This window comes from Anoplophora glabripennis, unplaced genomic scaffold (genome assembly GCF_000390285.2).
Source record: "Anoplophora glabripennis isolate ALB-LARVAE unplaced genomic scaffold, Agla_2.0 scaffold101, whole genome shotgun sequence".
In the NCBI taxonomy this organism is placed as follows: Eukaryota; Metazoa; Arthropoda; class Insecta; order Coleoptera; family Cerambycidae; genus Anoplophora; species Anoplophora glabripennis.
In genome coordinates this window covers 966-19,873 of record NW_019416426.1, presented here as the reverse complement: position 1 = coordinate 19,873, position 18,908 = coordinate 966, and the positions used below count along the sequence as shown (strand labels likewise).

The 18,908-nt window shown below is 36.2% G+C and overlaps 1 protein-coding gene across 1 annotated transcript in view; it reads right to left on the bottom strand.

The window, feature by feature from the left end:
* LOC108904318 (cadherin-87A) overlaps nt 1–17,607 on the bottom strand; it is a 26,008-nt gene extending 8,401 nt beyond the window's left edge. Inside the window, exons 1-8 of the mRNA XM_018706831.1 lie at nt 16,488–17,607; nt 13,671–13,891; nt 12,279–12,476; nt 11,956–12,127; nt 7,336–7,600; nt 5,277–5,628; nt 3,544–3,719; nt 423–782 (exon numbers count right to left, since the gene is read on the bottom strand). Of these exons, the coding sequence (XP_018562347.1) occupies nt 423–782; nt 3,544–3,719; nt 5,277–5,628; nt 7,336–7,600; nt 11,956–12,127; nt 12,279–12,476; nt 13,671–13,891; nt 16,488–17,607 (2,864 nt within the window). The remainder of the gene's footprint in view (nt 1–422; nt 783–3,543; nt 3,720–5,276; nt 5,629–7,335; nt 7,601–11,955; nt 12,128–12,278; nt 12,477–13,670; nt 13,892–16,487) is intronic.
* Nucleotides 17,608–18,908: the final 1,301 nt, after the last annotated feature.

The window sequence follows — 18,908 nt, the reverse complement described above, 5'->3', positions numbered from 1 at the left end:
CTTCACCATAACACAAATACTTCACCATAATACAAATGTTGTCTTGCTTCGCCATAAATTAAAACAATATCCATCAACTCTGAGTTGCTATACACGCAAGCCATTTTTGACACTAACTACTAAAAAACAGATGTAAATACCACAGATAACAGGTAAAAACTACCGCAACGAAGGATTTCAGTATTAGGAGTCACATGGCTCTCCACGCGTATTGCGAATGACGCTAGAAACTACAGTTGTCCAGCTATGTAGTGGTTTAATGTGCTATAACTTCAATAATTTTTTCTCAGAAATTATAAGGATTTTACAAAAATTTTTTTTACAATATTGACTCCATTTCTCATGCCGCATCTATTCCCAAATTTTTTTGGATAAGTTGTGAATCACCCTGTATATTGAAAAAAATACATATAGAAACTTACTGTTCAATCCACAAAGGATTTTCTGTCGTGTTCAAATCATCTATTATGGCCTTTTTGATTAAGGCGTCCTTCTTCTTTAAATCCGTCGGAGATATGACCCAATGCCTCAAGCAGCAGCAGACGATAATGAACGTAATTATACCCACGAAAATTACTATCGACAGAGCTATTAGAGCAGCTAGGGCTGGGTCAAAGGTCTCTTCTTTCTCCGTTACGAAGGCAGGGACAACATTCTCGATGGCAAAGCCAGCATAGTAATCTTTGAGAAAGTCGTATTTTGAGTCGATTGTTTTCAGGACGTCGGGAACTGGTAATATCATTTGAGTTTTGGGATTGACGACTAGAATGTATAAATCTGACCTATAAGAAAAAATGTCTGAGTTGTTTGGTTTAGTTTTGGAAGTAATTTTATAAGTAGGTATAGTTTTGTTAACGAGACAATATGTTTTTGGCTTTTTAACTGGGAATACCTATTTAAATTGAACTATTATTAGTTAAACGTACATATTTAGGAAAATAAAAAGTTAATAACTGTAGGTACGTACTAAAATAATTTATGAAATTGTCCCGATGTATTTGTGTTTACTATTTTCAAATAGTAGTATTCTTTTTATAAATGGTTACAACTATATCGCCGAAGATTTCTTCAGTAACAAGTCAATAACGATTTTCCCGACCCTATAACTCGTACGTTTATGTACGCGTGTCCCAAAATCACGCTACACGAAAAAACAATAATATTTTAAAAATATTGAAAGTTTGGTAGTTACAGTTTCCAATTTTCGTATGAAGTATGGTCGGAATACTGATTTAACTTCAACAATTGTAACGAGATTAATTGAAAAATTCAGGGAGACTGAATTAAAAAGATCGAAGCTATTCGTAAGAGTGTCCAGGAACATCAATTTGGCACAGTGGTCAAGAATGGGCTCATACAGTAAATTTTCAAAAACGTCCTTATTTTATATACACAAAGTATTGCTCATAATTAGGCGATCTTGAAAATTTCAACTCAATCCGTTGAGCGGTTTTCAAACTATCTGATTTTTAAAATGCGAATATTTGCCTCAGCCGTGGCAATGCAATGACGTCACCGCATGGGACGGTCAGCCGGCTTGGCGCTACTTCTAGACGAGTTTCTGCATCTACAGATTGTTCTAGCGTTTGTGCATATTAAATTTAAAAAATGGAAGCAAATTTCGTAAAAGCAGATTCTTTATTTATAAAAACATCAACAATGCATAACACAAGTATATAGTGTTTCTAGAGGATACAAACATATTTACTACATACCTAAATTAAGCAGGGTAGTTTTGTTGCTTTCAAAATAAGTAATTTTTCAAATAAAAGATATTAAAAAAAACAAATCAAAGTAGAGACTAGTAGACTATTTATTTTAGATCTGCACGACAGAATTACGGGGACATTATTATTTTATTAGGCATCTTCACACTAGTGCTCTCACACTGGGGAATAATACAATATTTGTAATTTATTTCTGTTCTGTGCCTTCCATATTGCTAACAAAATTCGATATCTTAACGTACTCAATCGAAACTTAACCGGCAACTAAAACCCGACTGGACTGACTGACAACACACACAAGCATGCGGCATCGGTTTCCCATGCGGTCACACCCGTTGGTTCAGCGGATACTCAGCGCACCAGTTTATGATTTTTTTTGAATGACTTGTAGGCGATATAAAGTTCTAATTTTTCGCAGACAACCTTAAAATTGCAATATTTTTCTGCTTATCAAATAAAAAAAAATTTCTGAATAAGCCTATTGGACATTTCTAGAAGCTCTTTACAGCGTATTCTCACGAAAAATTTGCATCTTCATGGTTACAAAGTTCAAATTGACTCAAGAACTGAAGCCTACTGGTCAGGCAGAGCGAAGAGAGTCCGTTGAAGGGATTATGGACAACAGGTGGATACTGATTTTTCAAACAAAGTCATCTTGAGCAATGGAGCTCATTTTCATGGCCTCATTAATCGACAAAATTGTCGCATTTGGGGTTTAGAAAATCCACGAGTGATTATTGAGAAACAAATGCATCCACAACGTGTCACTGTTTGGTGCGGATTTTGGGCTGGAGGCATCACTGGACTGGTCGTGTAATTTTTTGTTTTGGTGAACAGATTTGGCCGCCCAGATCATGCGATTTAACGCCGTTTTACTTTTTTCTTTGGGGTTTCTTGAAGTCTAATGTGTATATCAACAAACCCATAACCATCCATCCTTGAAAGAGGACAATTGAGAGCTTTATCAACGAAATTCAGCCGCATTTATGCAAAACGGTCGTGGAGGTCATTTACCCAATATGCTATTCCATACATAACCCTAAACTGTATATTTGATGAATCAATAAAAAAATTACAATTTTTAATTAAAAACTTGTGTTTTTTATCAAAATTAATTGAGACACCCATTGGATATAAAACAAAGATAAACGATATGTCTTCGAAGTTCCAATGAAGCGGTTCAAAAATTTTCTGAAGTAGTAGAGAGATATTTTGCATACTATGTAATATAAGAGTAAAATTTAATATAACACAAACTAAACATGAATGTTTTCTTTTATAAAAATAATTAATTGCATTTCATTTGTAAAAAGAAACTAACATACTTCGGGGTTTCGGAACTAGATGTGACAACATTGTTCTGCCTTTTATAAGATCATTCAACACTCAAGAATTTTTATATGGACCTTAGTTCGATAAATTGATGCTCCTCTTTATATGTCCTTAACTTTCACGTTCTATTCATTGAGTTTGGATAGTTTGGAGCCTTTATGAATGAAAATACGATTTATTCTGTTGAAATTTGATCCTTGCAAATAGTATTTCCTCTAAGCATTCTTTTGATACAGTGTTTTAATATAATACACTCATTTGAATCCAGATCGAAGGTGACCATGTTGTAGCCGTTATTTAAAAAAAAGTGTTTGTGTTAAGAGAATCGTAACTAAAAATTAGGTAAACACTATTATGAGAAAAAAAATGACCTAATAGTTGTTATTAAAACTGTACTGTTTCCAAGTAAAAAGTTTATCCATATGATAAATTATCCATAATTTCATATAATGCATGTAATTGCCTCAAATAACTAAGTACTTACCAGTCTTCATTCTTCAGTCCGTTGTCGCCAATGTGGTATCTAATTTCGTCAATGATAACCAAACTTTGAGTGGCATTACTTAATTCAGCAATAATTTCATCTCTTTCCTTTGTAACTTCTTCCTTTGGTCTGGACAAGATGACCCTTATTAGCTGCTCTGGCTCAAAAATCCACACCTACGAACAAATACAGTTCATTTTATTCGCGCGAGCACCTAAAGTATAAATGGTAGCAGGTAAGATTTTAAAACACTTCTTTTTCCGTTAACCTTGATTTAATACGAGATATAAGGTGTTCAAAATTAATGAAAATGTATCGTTTAAGTCGCAAAATGTGGATGAGGAGAACTGTATTGTAATGAACCTGTTTTATTTTTTGATTTTATTATGTCTGGATTTAAAAATATTTCTTTTTATTTCGGATTATTTTACCCCGGCGGCGAGAATTATTGATTTTTCTACATATATATCAAATATCCACTCGCGGGTCCGACCGGCCGATACCCCACTCTGACAAGCCGTTGGTCACGTGGAGGTCCCACCACGACTGGTGTCAATCCGGTGGGGATTTGGGCAACAAAAGTCCGCGACATTCCCCGAAACCGGCAGTTCGTATCCACAACTCAATACCGAACAGATGTCCACCGCCAGCAAGTACTCTCTACCGAAGCCAGCCCGGAATAACCAGTGAACCTAGTAAGAATTATTTTCCTTATTTATTATCCGTTCCAACCGGGTACAAGTCCGAAAAGATTTGTACACTTTAAGTGTGGAATTACTGTGGGCCCGAGAAGAATATTCTTGGTAACCCACACACAAATTCCACCGTCCGTCTCAACCCATACGACAGTGCAATCGTTGGATTCGGCGTGTAAACCCAATCCTGACGAAGCCGTCGTGTTTACTACAGCGTTGCTTGGTGTCCCGCACTTTGATATACGCTGGGTAATAGGGGATATGTGAACCAAGACCTAGAGGTTCGGCGTGCCCACCCAATCTCCGGGTCGTTCCATATAGTATACGTACGCTTCTCCCTGGTCGGCGTGTATACCCATCAGACCGAGAAGCGTTGTATACAGAGAGTCCGACACCATCGGTCACCAGGACGTATAAAGCTTAAAGGCTAGTATGAATTGTAAGGCGATACTTCGGATCCCGTTTCACCATCCTATCTTTCCGCCTTGCACCGCTTGGGCTTTCTTCCCTGGTTATTGCTATCGCTTACCGCTTACTAATTTTGCATTGCTTGCTAGGCCATGATACCGATATTTGCCCGCCCGCCTGTTTAAAATAAGTCCGAAATAATTCCGAATAAATTTTGGTTTATTTTCAGAATCAGCGGGGACCAGTAAAAAAAAACGTCCATAGAGAGAGAACCGAGGAAAAGTGCGTCACAGTATAAATAATTTATTTCCATCAGTATTTTATACTTTGAGTTCATTTAGCATATTTTTTTAAATTTTAAATTTTAAAATAACTTTAAGGAAGTTTATAGCAACTGTTATAATTTGCCCCGTTCTATATCTTTAACAATTTACAATATTCCTATTGTATCCACCTTGAATAGTTTTAACCCAGTCAGTGTGACGCCCATTACCCTAGCTATGGGAATTATTCGGAAAGAGGGAGTTTCTTACCCCCAAACCTCCCCCTTGGGCACGCCACTGGATGGGAAAGTGATACGGGTCACCCTGAATAGCTTACGACATAATCTTTTAAGTGCATTATACTTACATATACTTGTGCGTAGGCCTCCCTCTCCGGAAAGGCATTTTCTCTAGCCATGACGTCGATAACGAACCTGTGCTGGTTATTTTCGGCCAAGTAGGTGGCCGTGTAAATCTCTCCTCTTTCGCTGATGTTGAAAGGGGACGGGATAATCGATCCCGACGTTTTATTGGAGTCGAACTTATACAAATTCGAGGCCTTTATGTAATAAGTCAAAGAACCATTAAGTCCGAAATCCGGGTCCGAGGCAGTGACGTTCGTCACGAAGTCGTTGATGTTGGCCATCGCGTTCACAGCGGCGTAGTAAACTGTATGTTCGAACACCGGAGCGTTGTCGTTCAGGTCGCTGATACTGACCCTACAGATTTAATAATTTAATATTTTTTTTATTGCCACTTATTCGTTTATTGTTAAAATTTTTAAATGAACACCGATTTAAAAAGATATGCCCGAAAAAACGATTTCTAGGAAAAAACTACCCTTATTTTCATTTTGGGGCAATCATATGCATGGTTCTTCACGTTAAGTGGCCTGTTAAACGTTTCAGAGAAACCTTAAATAATATGACTGAAATTTTGTTTACGAGGGTTATCAGAGATGCTCTCTTCAATGAAAATAATGTCGTTACTTCCGGTTATATCGAAAGTAGCTGTCAGCTTCATTATTTTAAATGGAACACCCTATATATTGTTGCATTATCGACAACATAAATTAAAAATAAGTTAAAAATATTAAAACTTGCCTGTTCCTAAATCTAAACCGTTTTCGAGATAATCGAATTTTATAAAAATTTTGACAGATACAAGCGTTTCGAAAATTCTTTATATCATTTGTTCTGCAAGCTTTGTTGCAAAATACCAAATCATGGAAATGAAGCTAATAATTCTGATTCATGGTGAATGTCCCATGGATCTAAAATGAATTCAAAATATCTTCATTAGATTCATTATTTTGTATTTTTCTTGTCGAGCAAATAGGTACCTAATATTTGTAAAATACTAAATGACAATACCAATATTTGTCTTTCAATCCACATTTGATGATATTATTAACGTAATATATTTGAGAAACCACAAATCGAAGCAAAAAGTTGAAACTAACCCATACAATGCCTATATCGGTGAAAAGAAAATTTGATATTTTTATAATATAATTATATAAAATACAGAGTGTTCAATTTGAAATTAAAAAGTTTTGCCGGTTTTAAGTTTTCAAAATTCATTTCCTTCAGATGATTTTAATAGCGGAAAGCTGTGCATCTTATGCTCTTTGTGTGTTCCTCAGAACGAAGAAAGATATAATCGAAACTTTGACATCAGTCAAAATTTGTATAAAATGTCGATTATCTCGAAAACGTTTAGATTTAAGTATAGGGAAGCTATAATATTTTCGAATCATTTTTAATTTATCTTGTCGATAATGCAATAATATATGGTGTGACCCATTTAGAATAATTAAATGAGTTACTTCCAGTATAACCAGAAGTGATACGTTGATGGCATTATTTTCATTGAAGACGGCATACTTGATAACTCTCGTAAACAAAATTTCAGAGTCATATTGTCTTCGGTTTCTCTGAAATTTGTCGTAAGGAACCGTATATAATCACATTACAAACTTTTCGGTGATAGTCATTTATTTGTTTTTGAGAAACCTTGTATACTTTGGGCGTACCTACAGTTCATCGAATAATATTTTTGTCGTGAAATGATTAATAAATAATATGTCATATATTTTATATATCTTTCAAAAATTTAACAAGTGTGTTGTGAAAAACATTGTTGTTAGAAGCATTATGGGATAAATCAGTGGTGCCTAGGTATATAATATTTGCTTATTTAAATTCTATCTGCTGATCAAGTAAATCCTGATAGAACTTTATTCATAAATTCTTGAAATATTTAGGGAGCATTTCTTAAACCAAACGGTAACCACAAAAATTCAAAAACTTTAAATGTATAGTAATATCTGGATTTTGATGCTATGAGCTCCAATCAAATCTATTAAAAATGTTTTACAATTTGTTTGGAATAAGAATCATAAATTAAAAGGGAAAGGGTCATACCTGATCCTTGCGATGCTCCGGTCGTGCATCACCTCCTCCTCCTCCATCTGGCTGACTTGCTCCGCGGTCAGGTGGAAATTGGGGTCGTTGTTGGCAATGACGAGCAGGTCGTACTCCTCCTTTTGTTCCCGGTCAAAGGATACATTGGCGTAGAGGCCACCGTCGGCTCGGTCTAGGTAGAAGGCGCCGTCCTCGTTGCCGGACAGTAAGTAGTAGTAGACTTTCGCGTGATTGCCCTCGTCCCTGTCCAGGGCTTTGACTCGACCTTTAATTGGAAGGAAAATTCGTTTAGTACGTGGGGGACGTACCGTGAGGGCGCTTAGTTAATTACTGTTTTACTGCGGGTGACATATTTTATTTCATCATGCAGGAGGTATCGCCCGACGGTTAGTTAATTTAAGTTAACTTGATGCATGAGAAGTTCATTTAGCCCCTTTCATTTCGTAAGCGTGAAAGCCCAAGTAACATTTTTCGGTTTATAATGGCTGCGAGTAAGTAACTTTCACTAAATTATGTAACCAAGGATCGTTTTTTATAATTATAAAATCTTTATAGTCCTTAAACTGTGGAATTTACTACTTTTTCTTTAATAACTGTAATTGCTTTACTGCCCATGATGGCCTATTGGAAAATAAGTTATTTCGTGTTGTAGGAATTAAATTGCCTACATCTTAAGATCATATTTCACTAATTTATTAACTATACAATAAAGATCGAACGCAGCAAAATCAGATTTCGAAAATTGGCCATTATTATTGCAAAAGGTGATGGATATTGATGAAATTTATAGAAAAGACGGTCAATACAATAACCAACATGTGTGGCAAAAGCAGATTCGATTGACCATGCAATTGTAGCCCCAGGTACATGTCAATTAATTTCGTTCCCTTTCTTGCAATTTATTGTTTAATTATTAAACGTTAGTGTTAGAAGTTAATATCGTAGATATATAAGTTCTAATTGATAATAAACGTATCGATAAAGAAAAATCTCGAAAAAATGAAATTAAGTTGCCCTTTACGACTAACAAATAGGAAGTGCAAAACACCATTATAATAAATTCTCCCAAGGTCACGTAAAAGCCGCTCGGAAATTCGCTCTTTTTGCATTAAATAGAGCAACATAGAGTCACTTCTTTTAAGTTAGTTTTTTGATATTATCATTCTGCGTACTCTTCACCGTCATAAAGTGCAATAAAATGTCTACTAATATTTTTTTTCAGGTTTATGATCTAATTCGACTAATTAATATAATTATATTAATTGTAATTAATAAAACCTGAAACAAAAATTATAAGAAGTATTGGAATCACTTGATATTTTTTCTACAACTATTTTTTACTTCAAGACTAAAAAATAAAATTACAAAAAATTAAAACTATTCGAAGATACTGATAACTTAATATTTTCAAATTTTAAACAATAAAAATACAATAAAGAAAATAAATAATTATGAAAAATAGTGGCGATGAGTTTTCCAATTCGAAATGTCACAAAACGTGTTATTATACAGGGTCGGAAAGTCCCCATGGTTCATCAGCCGTTATGTGAAAGCGATAAAGTAAGTCATAGAAATCCATGCGATAGAGAAGGACGGCTATAATGAAGGCGTCTCATAGTCACCGCCCGTTTCGCCTTTCCACAAATAAGATTCACTTCCACTTGTAATTCAGCGACCGGTGGTCATCTTTATTTTCAAATAGGGAATTTTGCTTTATTTCTTGGGATTTTTAAGTCATTTTAAAAAGTATACTTAAATAACAACTAAATGAACTTTAAATGCAGCTGAGCACTATACTCCATTTGAATAACTTCTCAGTAGGGGAAACAAGGTCACTAGATTTACAAACAGAGGTATCTACTAGCTACTGTAAAAAGTTTTCGTTGTTACGCGTTGTGCTGTCCTCTGTTAACGGATGGTATTAACATATCGGAATACCGACGTCGAAATTGTATAAGCAGTGACATCTATTAAAGAAAAGCCAAACGACGAAAACAAAGATGACCACCGGTCGCTGAATTACAAGTGGAAGTGGATCTTATTTGTGGAAGGGCGAAACGGGCGGTGACTATGAGACGCCATCATTATAGCCATCCTTCTCTATCGCACGGATTTCTGTGACTTACTTTATCGCTCTCACGTAACGGCCGATGAACCATGGCGACTTTCCGACCCTGTATATCATCCAACTCGTAAGAAAATAAGGTATACATTGGTCTGTAAATAGTAATAGGTTTTTAATAAAAACAGAAAATTGAAAAAACTGTTGAAGATTGCTGAAATATGGACACGTTGTAATACAATTCTGATTCATATTTTAATGGAGGAGCAAAAATAAATTCTATTTTCGTATAGCTTTTCAAATAAACCCAGAAAAATAATTAACATTAGATCTGAGTATTTCGTATTTTCAAAAAACCATAAGACCCAACAAAGATATTTTTGATTTCTATTAGAAAAATCAATATATATACTAAAATAGTTGCAATTTATTTATTCGGTGGAATTATAAATTTTTATACAGTGCTTTAAAGAGAAAATAACTTTTCAATAGCTGTCGCTTTGTTTAATGAAATGTTTCTTTTACTTAATCAGTTAATCAGATGGCCCTGAAAATATCTATAAATTGATACCCTTAAACGTTATGGCGATATATAAAAAGGAATTTTAGATATATGATATATTTTAAAAATTATTCGATTTACCTTACAAATTGTTTTTAAATGTGGCTTTTGTAACAAAAGCCGGGACGCGTGGTATTTTATTTGTTAGTTCTCGAAACGGAGGGGCCAAAAAGTAAAATATTTCAGTCAACACTTTAATTAATTTATCGGAAAGTGAATGGCTCTCAAGTAGGTATGGCGTTGTCCTTGGGGGAAAAGCAATATTTTTTTAACAAGTTCACTTAGAGTCGGAGCCATGTGACAGTCATCTGTTGCATCTGGGAGGCACCAGCGTGGAAACCCATATTTTTAATAACGCGCGAAATCACGAGAAGAGCGTAAAGGTTCCAAAGTCAAATTGTTAAATTGATAGTAATTGGAAAAGAAAGTAACAGATCAAGTAGCTGGTTTTTTTGACGGATTTTCCAAGCTATAAGAGTAGATTAAATGAGATCGACTAATCCGTCCCGTATTTGCTACACGGAGTCGCTAGAGGAAGGCTAGGGTTACTTGTAAGTCACATAATTATTTATATAAATGTAAATTCACTCCGTTAGACAATTATTAACATGGCATAGTTATGCCAAAGCGTCCCGACATTCAGGGTTCCCGTCAATAAGATAAGAACAGAAACTTCTGGACACAAGAAATGGGCGTGTCGAAGCGAGGTGTCGAAATCGGGAAAGATCTTGAAAAGGTTAGTTCTTCCTTATGTTCCACATTGAGCAGTCGACTTAGTTTTAGAGTCTCGGGCTAGTTAATTAAATTTGATAATGGATAAAGTTTTTTCCAAATTTTGCTATGGAGCGCGCATTCCCTGAATCTCGGTACGCTGTCGCGTGTCAATAAAGTAATTAATAATGTTTTTCGAGCCGTTGTGTAGGTTGCTTGTTTGTTTGTTTTGTTTATTGTTATTAAAACCCTTCCTGGAAGTTATGGTGTTTCCTTTTGTTTCTCTCAATTTCAGTGTCACCCTGTATATCCAGCCACTGGATTACATTCTACGTAAGCAATAGAGGGTAAGTGCCTGAAATTCATTCTCTGAACATACAACATTTCTAAGTTTCCACGTATTAATTAAAGTATAATGATAATTATAAACTCCATTTCGAGAATTGCATAGAAAACTCTTTTGAAATGGGGTCTCGTTATGATACTGGTCATAACGGTAGTTAGACAATTAAATAAATAACCCCTCAGTTTATACTTTTCTACACTAAATTGTGGCATATTAGTCAAATCTTACGTATCGCGTAGGGGGTTACGAAAATGAATTGACTTAGTCGTTTATTATTCAATGAAATAATAACTAGAGGTGAGTAAAATAACACTCCTCTTTATATTTCATACAGACTTTTAGTCACGCTCCCCCAGAGTTTACCTTTTTACTACAATTTATATAGTCCAGAAACAAAAGGGCCAAGATAACATTAATTTTTAAGCAGCGACATTGTACGGTGAAATGCTTTTGTGAAATATTAAGAAAAGCCCAAAGCCTTTTTTTACAGAAAATAGCTGTTTGCTGAGTATCTAGACTTTCATGCAAAATTATTATGTGCTTTCAATTTTTAAGTGAAATTAAGTGGCAAATCAACAAAACAGAGTTCGTTCTTAGGTGAATTTTTATTTTTTAAACCATAATAAAGTTATAAACAAGAATGATACGCTATTCGAAACTAGAATGTTCAGCTTAGTGCTGATTTATTTGCATTGCCGATACAAAAGATGACAATTAAATTTACTGAAAACGTAATTTTTTGAAGGAATATTTTTTTCATACATGCTATTAAATGTTTAAAAACTCTTTTCTTTATTTGCACTGTTACATCAAGTAAAAGGCGCTCTTAATATATAGAATAGAATGTCAGTTAAAAATTTCAATTAATAAATAAAGGCTTTAAAAAACCGCAAAATATAAAATACAACTTTAAATACGTGGGGACGGTTTTGAACTTACCTATCAATATATGTCTCTCATTGTTCTCAGTCACGTAAAAGTGGTAAGGATTGGTTGATTTCGATCCTGGAAATTCTGGTCTGTTGTCGTTCTCGTCTACAAGAAGCACTGTCAGGTGCCTGATGGTTTCATACCATTTGGGTGAGCCGTGATCCCTTGCTACTAACACCAACTGAAAGTCAAAGACAAGTAAATAGCTAATATCAAAATTAAGTTCTATAATCTGACAAACAACTGAATTGAAAACTGGGAAGAGTGAACTAATTACATTGTTATGAGCCGCGTGTTCCGAATTCGAGAAATGTTAAAAAGTATTTACCCACCTCATATTTCGATTTTGTCTCTCTGTCCAGGCTTACTTTCGTCCTGAGTTCGCCAGCGTTTGGATTGATGCTGAATTCTTCTGTCTCTTGAACATTCTCTTCGTCCACTTTGAAGTGGTACGTAAGTCTTCCGTTTTCGTTCTCGTCCTTGTCGATTGCCTTCACCGTCATCACTAAATAGTTTTCGGCTGCTTCGTTCTAGACGGAAATTTTCATCATCTATTAGCAAATTCTTAAGGAACTTATTTTATTTTGGTCCATATGAAAAAATGACTAGGTTTTTGTTTAAAAATGTTGACACTAACTATGAAATCCAAAAAGTTAACTCAAGATTTGAAGTTGGCGCCATATGTGCGGTAAGGTAATGTCAACGAAAAAAAAATACAGCGTTATGTAAAAATGGAGCGGTACCTACACGAAAGAACAAAGCGTTTTCATTGTTGAGTAATATTTTAAAAATAATGAAGTACAATATGGTTGGAATCATGATTTAACTTCATCAACTGTGAAGAGATTAATTAAAAAATTCAGAGAGACTGGATCAATTAAGGATCATAAACACTCTGGTTTTTCTTCAACAAGTCGTTCAAGACAAAACATCGAAGCAATTCATGAGAGTCCAGGGACATCAATTCGACACCATGATCAAGAATTGGACGATGCTTACAAAGTTCAATTCACTCAAGAACTGAAGCCTATTGACCACGCAGACCGAAGAGAATTCGTTGAATGGATTACGGAACAACAAGTGGATGTTGACTTTTGGAACAAAATCATTTTCCGCGATGAGGCTCATTTTCAAATCGATGGCCTCGTTAATCGACTAAATTTTCGCATTTGGGGTTCAGAAAATCCACAAGTGATTGTTGAGAAACAAATGCATTGACAATGTCTCACTGTCTGGTGCGGATTTTGGGCCGGAGGCACCACGGACCATTCTTCTTTGAAAGTGCGGATGGTCAGGCCATAATAGTTAATGGTGCTCGCTATCGCGCCATGCCGTTTCAATGAAACGGTGTCATATGGCATACAGCCCGAGAAGCAATTCAATTACTGGTCGTGTAATTTCCCGTTTTGGTAATGAAAAAACTGAAACTGAGCGTTGTATCAACGAAATTCAGCCGCATTTATTCAAAACAGTCATTTTCAAATAAAAATACTAATGGGTAATATTTTGTAATTGAAATAAATGTTGATTGCAAATGATACAATTAATTAAGGCAGGAATTTTCGATAAATCAGTCCATATAATGATCCACAGTTGTTCCTGCCTTAGGATATACATGACATTTGGTTAGAACACTACGCCGAAACGTAAAGCTAAGATAATACCGTTATCTGCAGCGTCATGCCGGTTCTGTTACATAATACAGATGTGTGTAGGTAACTTACCTCTAATACTTCAACTGTAGCGTTAGGAAGCGCCGGCATTATGAATTCCGGCTTATGTTCGTTAACGTTCAGTACATGTACATGAATAATAGCCTTGTCGAATAAGTGTCCGTTGCCGCCGCCATCCCTGGCTTCTACCAGCAAATGGAACTCTCTTGTTTGACCCAGCAGGGATTTGTGGGGGTAAAGGATGCCGGTTTCTATTCCCAGTATGAACACGTCTGCAAAAATGTGAGTATTTTGTTATTTAAAGCAGCATTGTTTTGCAGGTTGTTATGCCATGACCTATACAGGGTGTTAGAAGTTTGACTGCCTTAATTTTAACAGACTACAGAATACATTAAAATAAACAAAAAAACCTTATATTAATAATAGCTGTTTACATTTTTTCCGTAGGACAAGTCTGCCGCGAGTACACGTGGCGTTCATCAGCAGGTTAAGCGCTGTTGTCACGTTGTGATGAAACTCCCCAATATAAATACTCGCTGTATTTTGAAAAGTGTTAATCTTACGCCCCTGTAATATACAACTTTTTTGTTCAATTATGATTACTCTATCTCATGCTGAAGTAATGGCAGTCAAACTTCGTACACCCTGTATACAGGGTGTTCCGAAATTCATGCAACAAAATTTGGTCACAGATTCTAAGACAAATTTAGGGGACCTGTATTTTTTATTTTTGCCAAGTGTCCCCCTTTTTCCGAGTTACAGCCCCCTGAAGTCTGCCCCTAAGAATAATCTTTTTTTTATATCTCAAAACCCTGTTGTACGAGAATCACTAAATTTGATACACAGGGGTTTTATGACATATGGAATCTGATGGTGCTACGTTTTTAGCGGGGACCCCCCTTAAGACAATTTTTCGTGGGCACCCTTGTTTTTGGAGCCAAAAAAATTTGGTCGCATATTTAAATTTCTAAAAAATTATTAGTCCACTAGAAAGCCATTAAATTTAGAAACTTTTTGCCTCTTTACACTTTTTTCGTAAAACGCAATATTTTCGAGAAAAATGTCAAAATGTGATCGAATCCATATTGTGAATCGCCATTTTCTTCAAAAACTTTGCGTTTTACGAAACAAATATCAAAAGACAAAAAGTTTCTAAATTTAATGGCTTTCTAGCTAACTAATAATTAAAAAAAAATCAAATTTGCTACCAAATTTTTCTGGTTCCAAAGTGGCGCACGAAAAAGTGTCTTAAAGGGGTTTCTCGCCAAAAAGCGTAGCACTGTGAGATTCCACATGTCATAAAATCCCTGTGTACCAAATTTAGTGATTCTCGTACAACATGCTTTTAAGATATAAAAAATACTTTTTAGGGGCAGATTTCAGGGAGCTGTAACTCCGAATGAGGGGGCCAGTTGGCAAAAAGAAAAAATACGGGACCACTAAATTTGTCTTAAGAATCTATGACCAAATTTTGTTGCATGAATTTCGGGACACTCTGTATAAGGTGGTCATGCGAAAATTGCACCACTTTCTTTCTTCCTGTTAGAGATACGAAAATGAGTTAAGAATACAAGTTGTACAATTTTTTTAAATTCTTTTGACACATCAGTAAAGATATAGATATACCGAGATATAGGCCTAACTTCTGTCTTTTTTAAATGGGACACCTTATAGATCTTCACATAATTGGAAAGACCGTCGACAGAACTGTTCGAAAGTATTTTATAGATACGTATACGTTGAAGCATTGGAAAAATAGTAACACTTAAAAAAAATATGTTAAAAACTAATAATTTCGTAAATAAAGTAAAATATTTACAGAAGCAGAAATAGTTTCAATTATATTTAATTTGTACTCTATTAGAATTTAAAAAAATACTATTTTGTTTCAGAAGATATCACTGTATTGCTTACTAAGGCGAGATATACGGGATATAGCAAAAGTACCGGAACGGCAGAATAACTCGGTGGGAGACCATTTTAGAGAAAAATACTAAATACAAAAGTTTCAGGATTTCTCCCTGGCTATCCGATAGTGACCTTGACATTGACCTTGACGAAAATTTCAAGGTCAAATGTGATTTTTGTTGACCTTGAAATGATCTTCAATGTCAAGGTCACCATTGGATAGCCAGACAGAAATCCTGAAACTTCTGTATTTAATATTTAACCAGCATTGAAAGACTGGTATGGTCAACTAAAAATCCCTAAATCTTAATGTCACCAATATTAATAATTCGTTTACAATGAACAATGACAAACCGTTAGGTCCACGCTCGAGATAATGCGATCGCTGATTGGTTGAATAAAATCTCGGGAAAAATTACACCAATCAGGAGCCAGGTGAAATAGAACGTTGTGTTATAATGTAATTTTACCAAAATTTAATTACCAACGTGAGGCAAATAAAATTACTGTCCTAAATAAAATTTACTGACCATAACCAGGGTGTTTAATACAACATTGCACATTTTATATAGCTTCTGTTTCATTTTGCAAAAAAAATAATTTTCTGTTGTCTGTACACAAATGAGAGATAGAGAAGTTCGACTGGACTATAACATGATTGACGTGACGTATGACGTCACGAACTGGCAATAGTGAATTGAACCAAGAAATAAATGTTTTATATACTTGAAATATATTATGTATGTTTCCCAAATAATGTTGATCTTAAAATACAGGCGTTCAGAAGGCTACAGTGATGATTCTAGTCTCATAAATGAGGTTCGATCGCACAAAAATAACTTTAGATTCGTGTTCAGCACCCCTGGAATTAGGGAAAGGAAAATTTTTGATTCGATTTGGGCATATTACGCTGCAGTAAATAATTACCTTTGTTTTCTTGTGTCGGCCAATATTACTTACCGTTATCATTTCCAGATATTATACTATAATGGATGTTCCCATTCATTCCAGAATCTTCGTCGGTGGCATTCACTTGTATGAGTCTCATGGGAGGATTCAACCTGACGTTTTCCATCACAGTCACATTGTACTCCTCTTGCGAAAACTTCGGCGCGTTATCGTTTAAATCGTTTATAGTGATATAAATCGGAACCGACATGGTTCTCCTCAAGTTACTCGGAGCACCGTCCGAAGCCACCACCTGCAGCACGGTCTCGTTGATTTTTTCGTGGTCGAGGAAGTTGGAGTTGGCGACGGTGACGTAACCCGTCTTGTTGTCTATCGCGAAATTCTCACTGTGCTCTCCTGTTAGGCTGTAGCTGACTTCTCCGTATTCGTCAGCGTCCAAGTCTTTCGCTTTAACCTCCACTATGAAGGTGCCGTTGGGTGAGTTCTCGTCGATGCTCGCGTTGTATTCTCTAGCCGTGAACACGGGATCGTTATCGTTAAGGTTGACGATCTTCACCAAGACTATCGCAGTGGCGTTGAGTTGAGGAACGCCACTGTCAAACGCCACAACGCTGAAGTTTAGTTCTTTGGTCTTCTCGTAGTCTATTTCCTGTTTGATTTGGACGATCCCGGTGCCGTTGTTTATTTGGAAGTACTCGCTTTCTGGCATGATGGAGTATCCAGCTATGTCAGAGTCTTCATCTATAGCTTTGTATGTGGCTACGATGGTGCCAACTGGTTGCTCCTCTTTTAGTTCCAGATAGTAGATGGGATTCTCTGCGGTCCAAGGTGGTAAGAACATGGGCGGAGAATCGTTCACGTCACCAATAGTAATCACTAGGAGTCCCTGACCTTGCTGGACGGTGGGGGCGGTGATGTCCGTTACTAATACCGTTATTCTTACAATGGCGGCCAGATCTCTTTGCAAAGGATTGATCACTGTTACTTTTCCCGTGTTTTTATCCACGGAAAAGAATTCTTTGAATGCATCGCTAGCAAGGACTTCATTGCCATGTTTGTCTAAGGCAGTGATGGGTTCTGTTGCTGCGAAATTTAAGGCTTCAGATGAGTTTACGTCCGGATCTAAGGCTACCAGCGTGTGAACGACAGTTCCAATTTCAGCGTCTTCCATAATCTAAAAAATGGATTTAACTTTGTATTATACAGGGTGTAACAAAAAAGGTGGGCTGGCTATACATAGCCATATTGTACTCATCAAGACGATCAAAAAAGTTTATATACACATCTGCTCTAAAATGATTCGTTTCTGAGTTATGGACACTTTAAGTTTTTAGTTTCCTATAGTTCTGGTACAGTAACAGACCATTATCAAGTAATCCAAGATTATAATTGCGGTTGGTGTCATGGTGACAGTTAAGTATCTGACTCTATTAATACATTTTTTAGTAACTAATTTTACTCACTGAAAATGGAAGATTATTCCTTTGAAGAAATGTCAAGCATGCATTTTATGTATGGGTTGGCATACTGCAATAGGGCTGAAGCAAGATGACTTTACGCAAAGCATTTTCCATACCGACGTTTACCCAATAAAAAAACCTTTGAAAGGCTACATAATAGGCTAAGGGAAACAGGATCTTTCAAACCGCGAGCCCGAGTTCGTGGTAGACCACGAACTGCAAGAACATTGCGCTTGGAAGAACGTGTGTTACATCGTGTTGAGAAAAAAGCAGGTGACAGTAGTCAGGTGATAGTCGAAGAATTGCATTAAGAGAAGGAGTTGATCGTATGACCGTGTGGCGGGTTTTAAAGACCAATCAACTTTATCCGTATCACCTACAACGGGTACAAGGACTGAGTGAACTTGACTTCCCAGCACGAGAAGCCTTTTGTGTTTGGCTATTGGAAACTTGTGACAACGACCCTCTCTTTTTGCCTTCCTTATTATTCACAGATGAAGCTGGCTTTACAAGAGATGGTATCTTCAATTTTCATAATGTGCATCTATGGCATGAAGAAAATCCGCATGCCATTATTCAATCCAGACATCAACATCAATTTTCAATTAATATTTGGGCAGGCATCATTGGTGATTTCTTGATAGGCCCTTTTGTTCTTCCCGGACGACTTAATGGCCAAAATTATCGTAATTTCTTAGAAAATGATCTACCAAACATGTTGGAGGATGTTCCACTGAGTTTTAGAGCACGCATATGGTTCATGCATGATGGGGCGCCGGCCCATTTCAGTCTCATAGCACGTGAATTTTTAAACGAAGCATATCCAGGCAGGACCTATAGCGTGGCCTGAACGTTCGCCGGATCTAAATCCCCTTGATTTCTTCGTATGGGGTCATCTAAAATCAATGATGTATTCTACTCCAGTTCAGGATATCGAGGATCTTCGGCAGAGAGTAGAAAACGGATGCCAGAGAATTCGGAACACACCAGGAATTTTTGAGCGAGTGAGGCA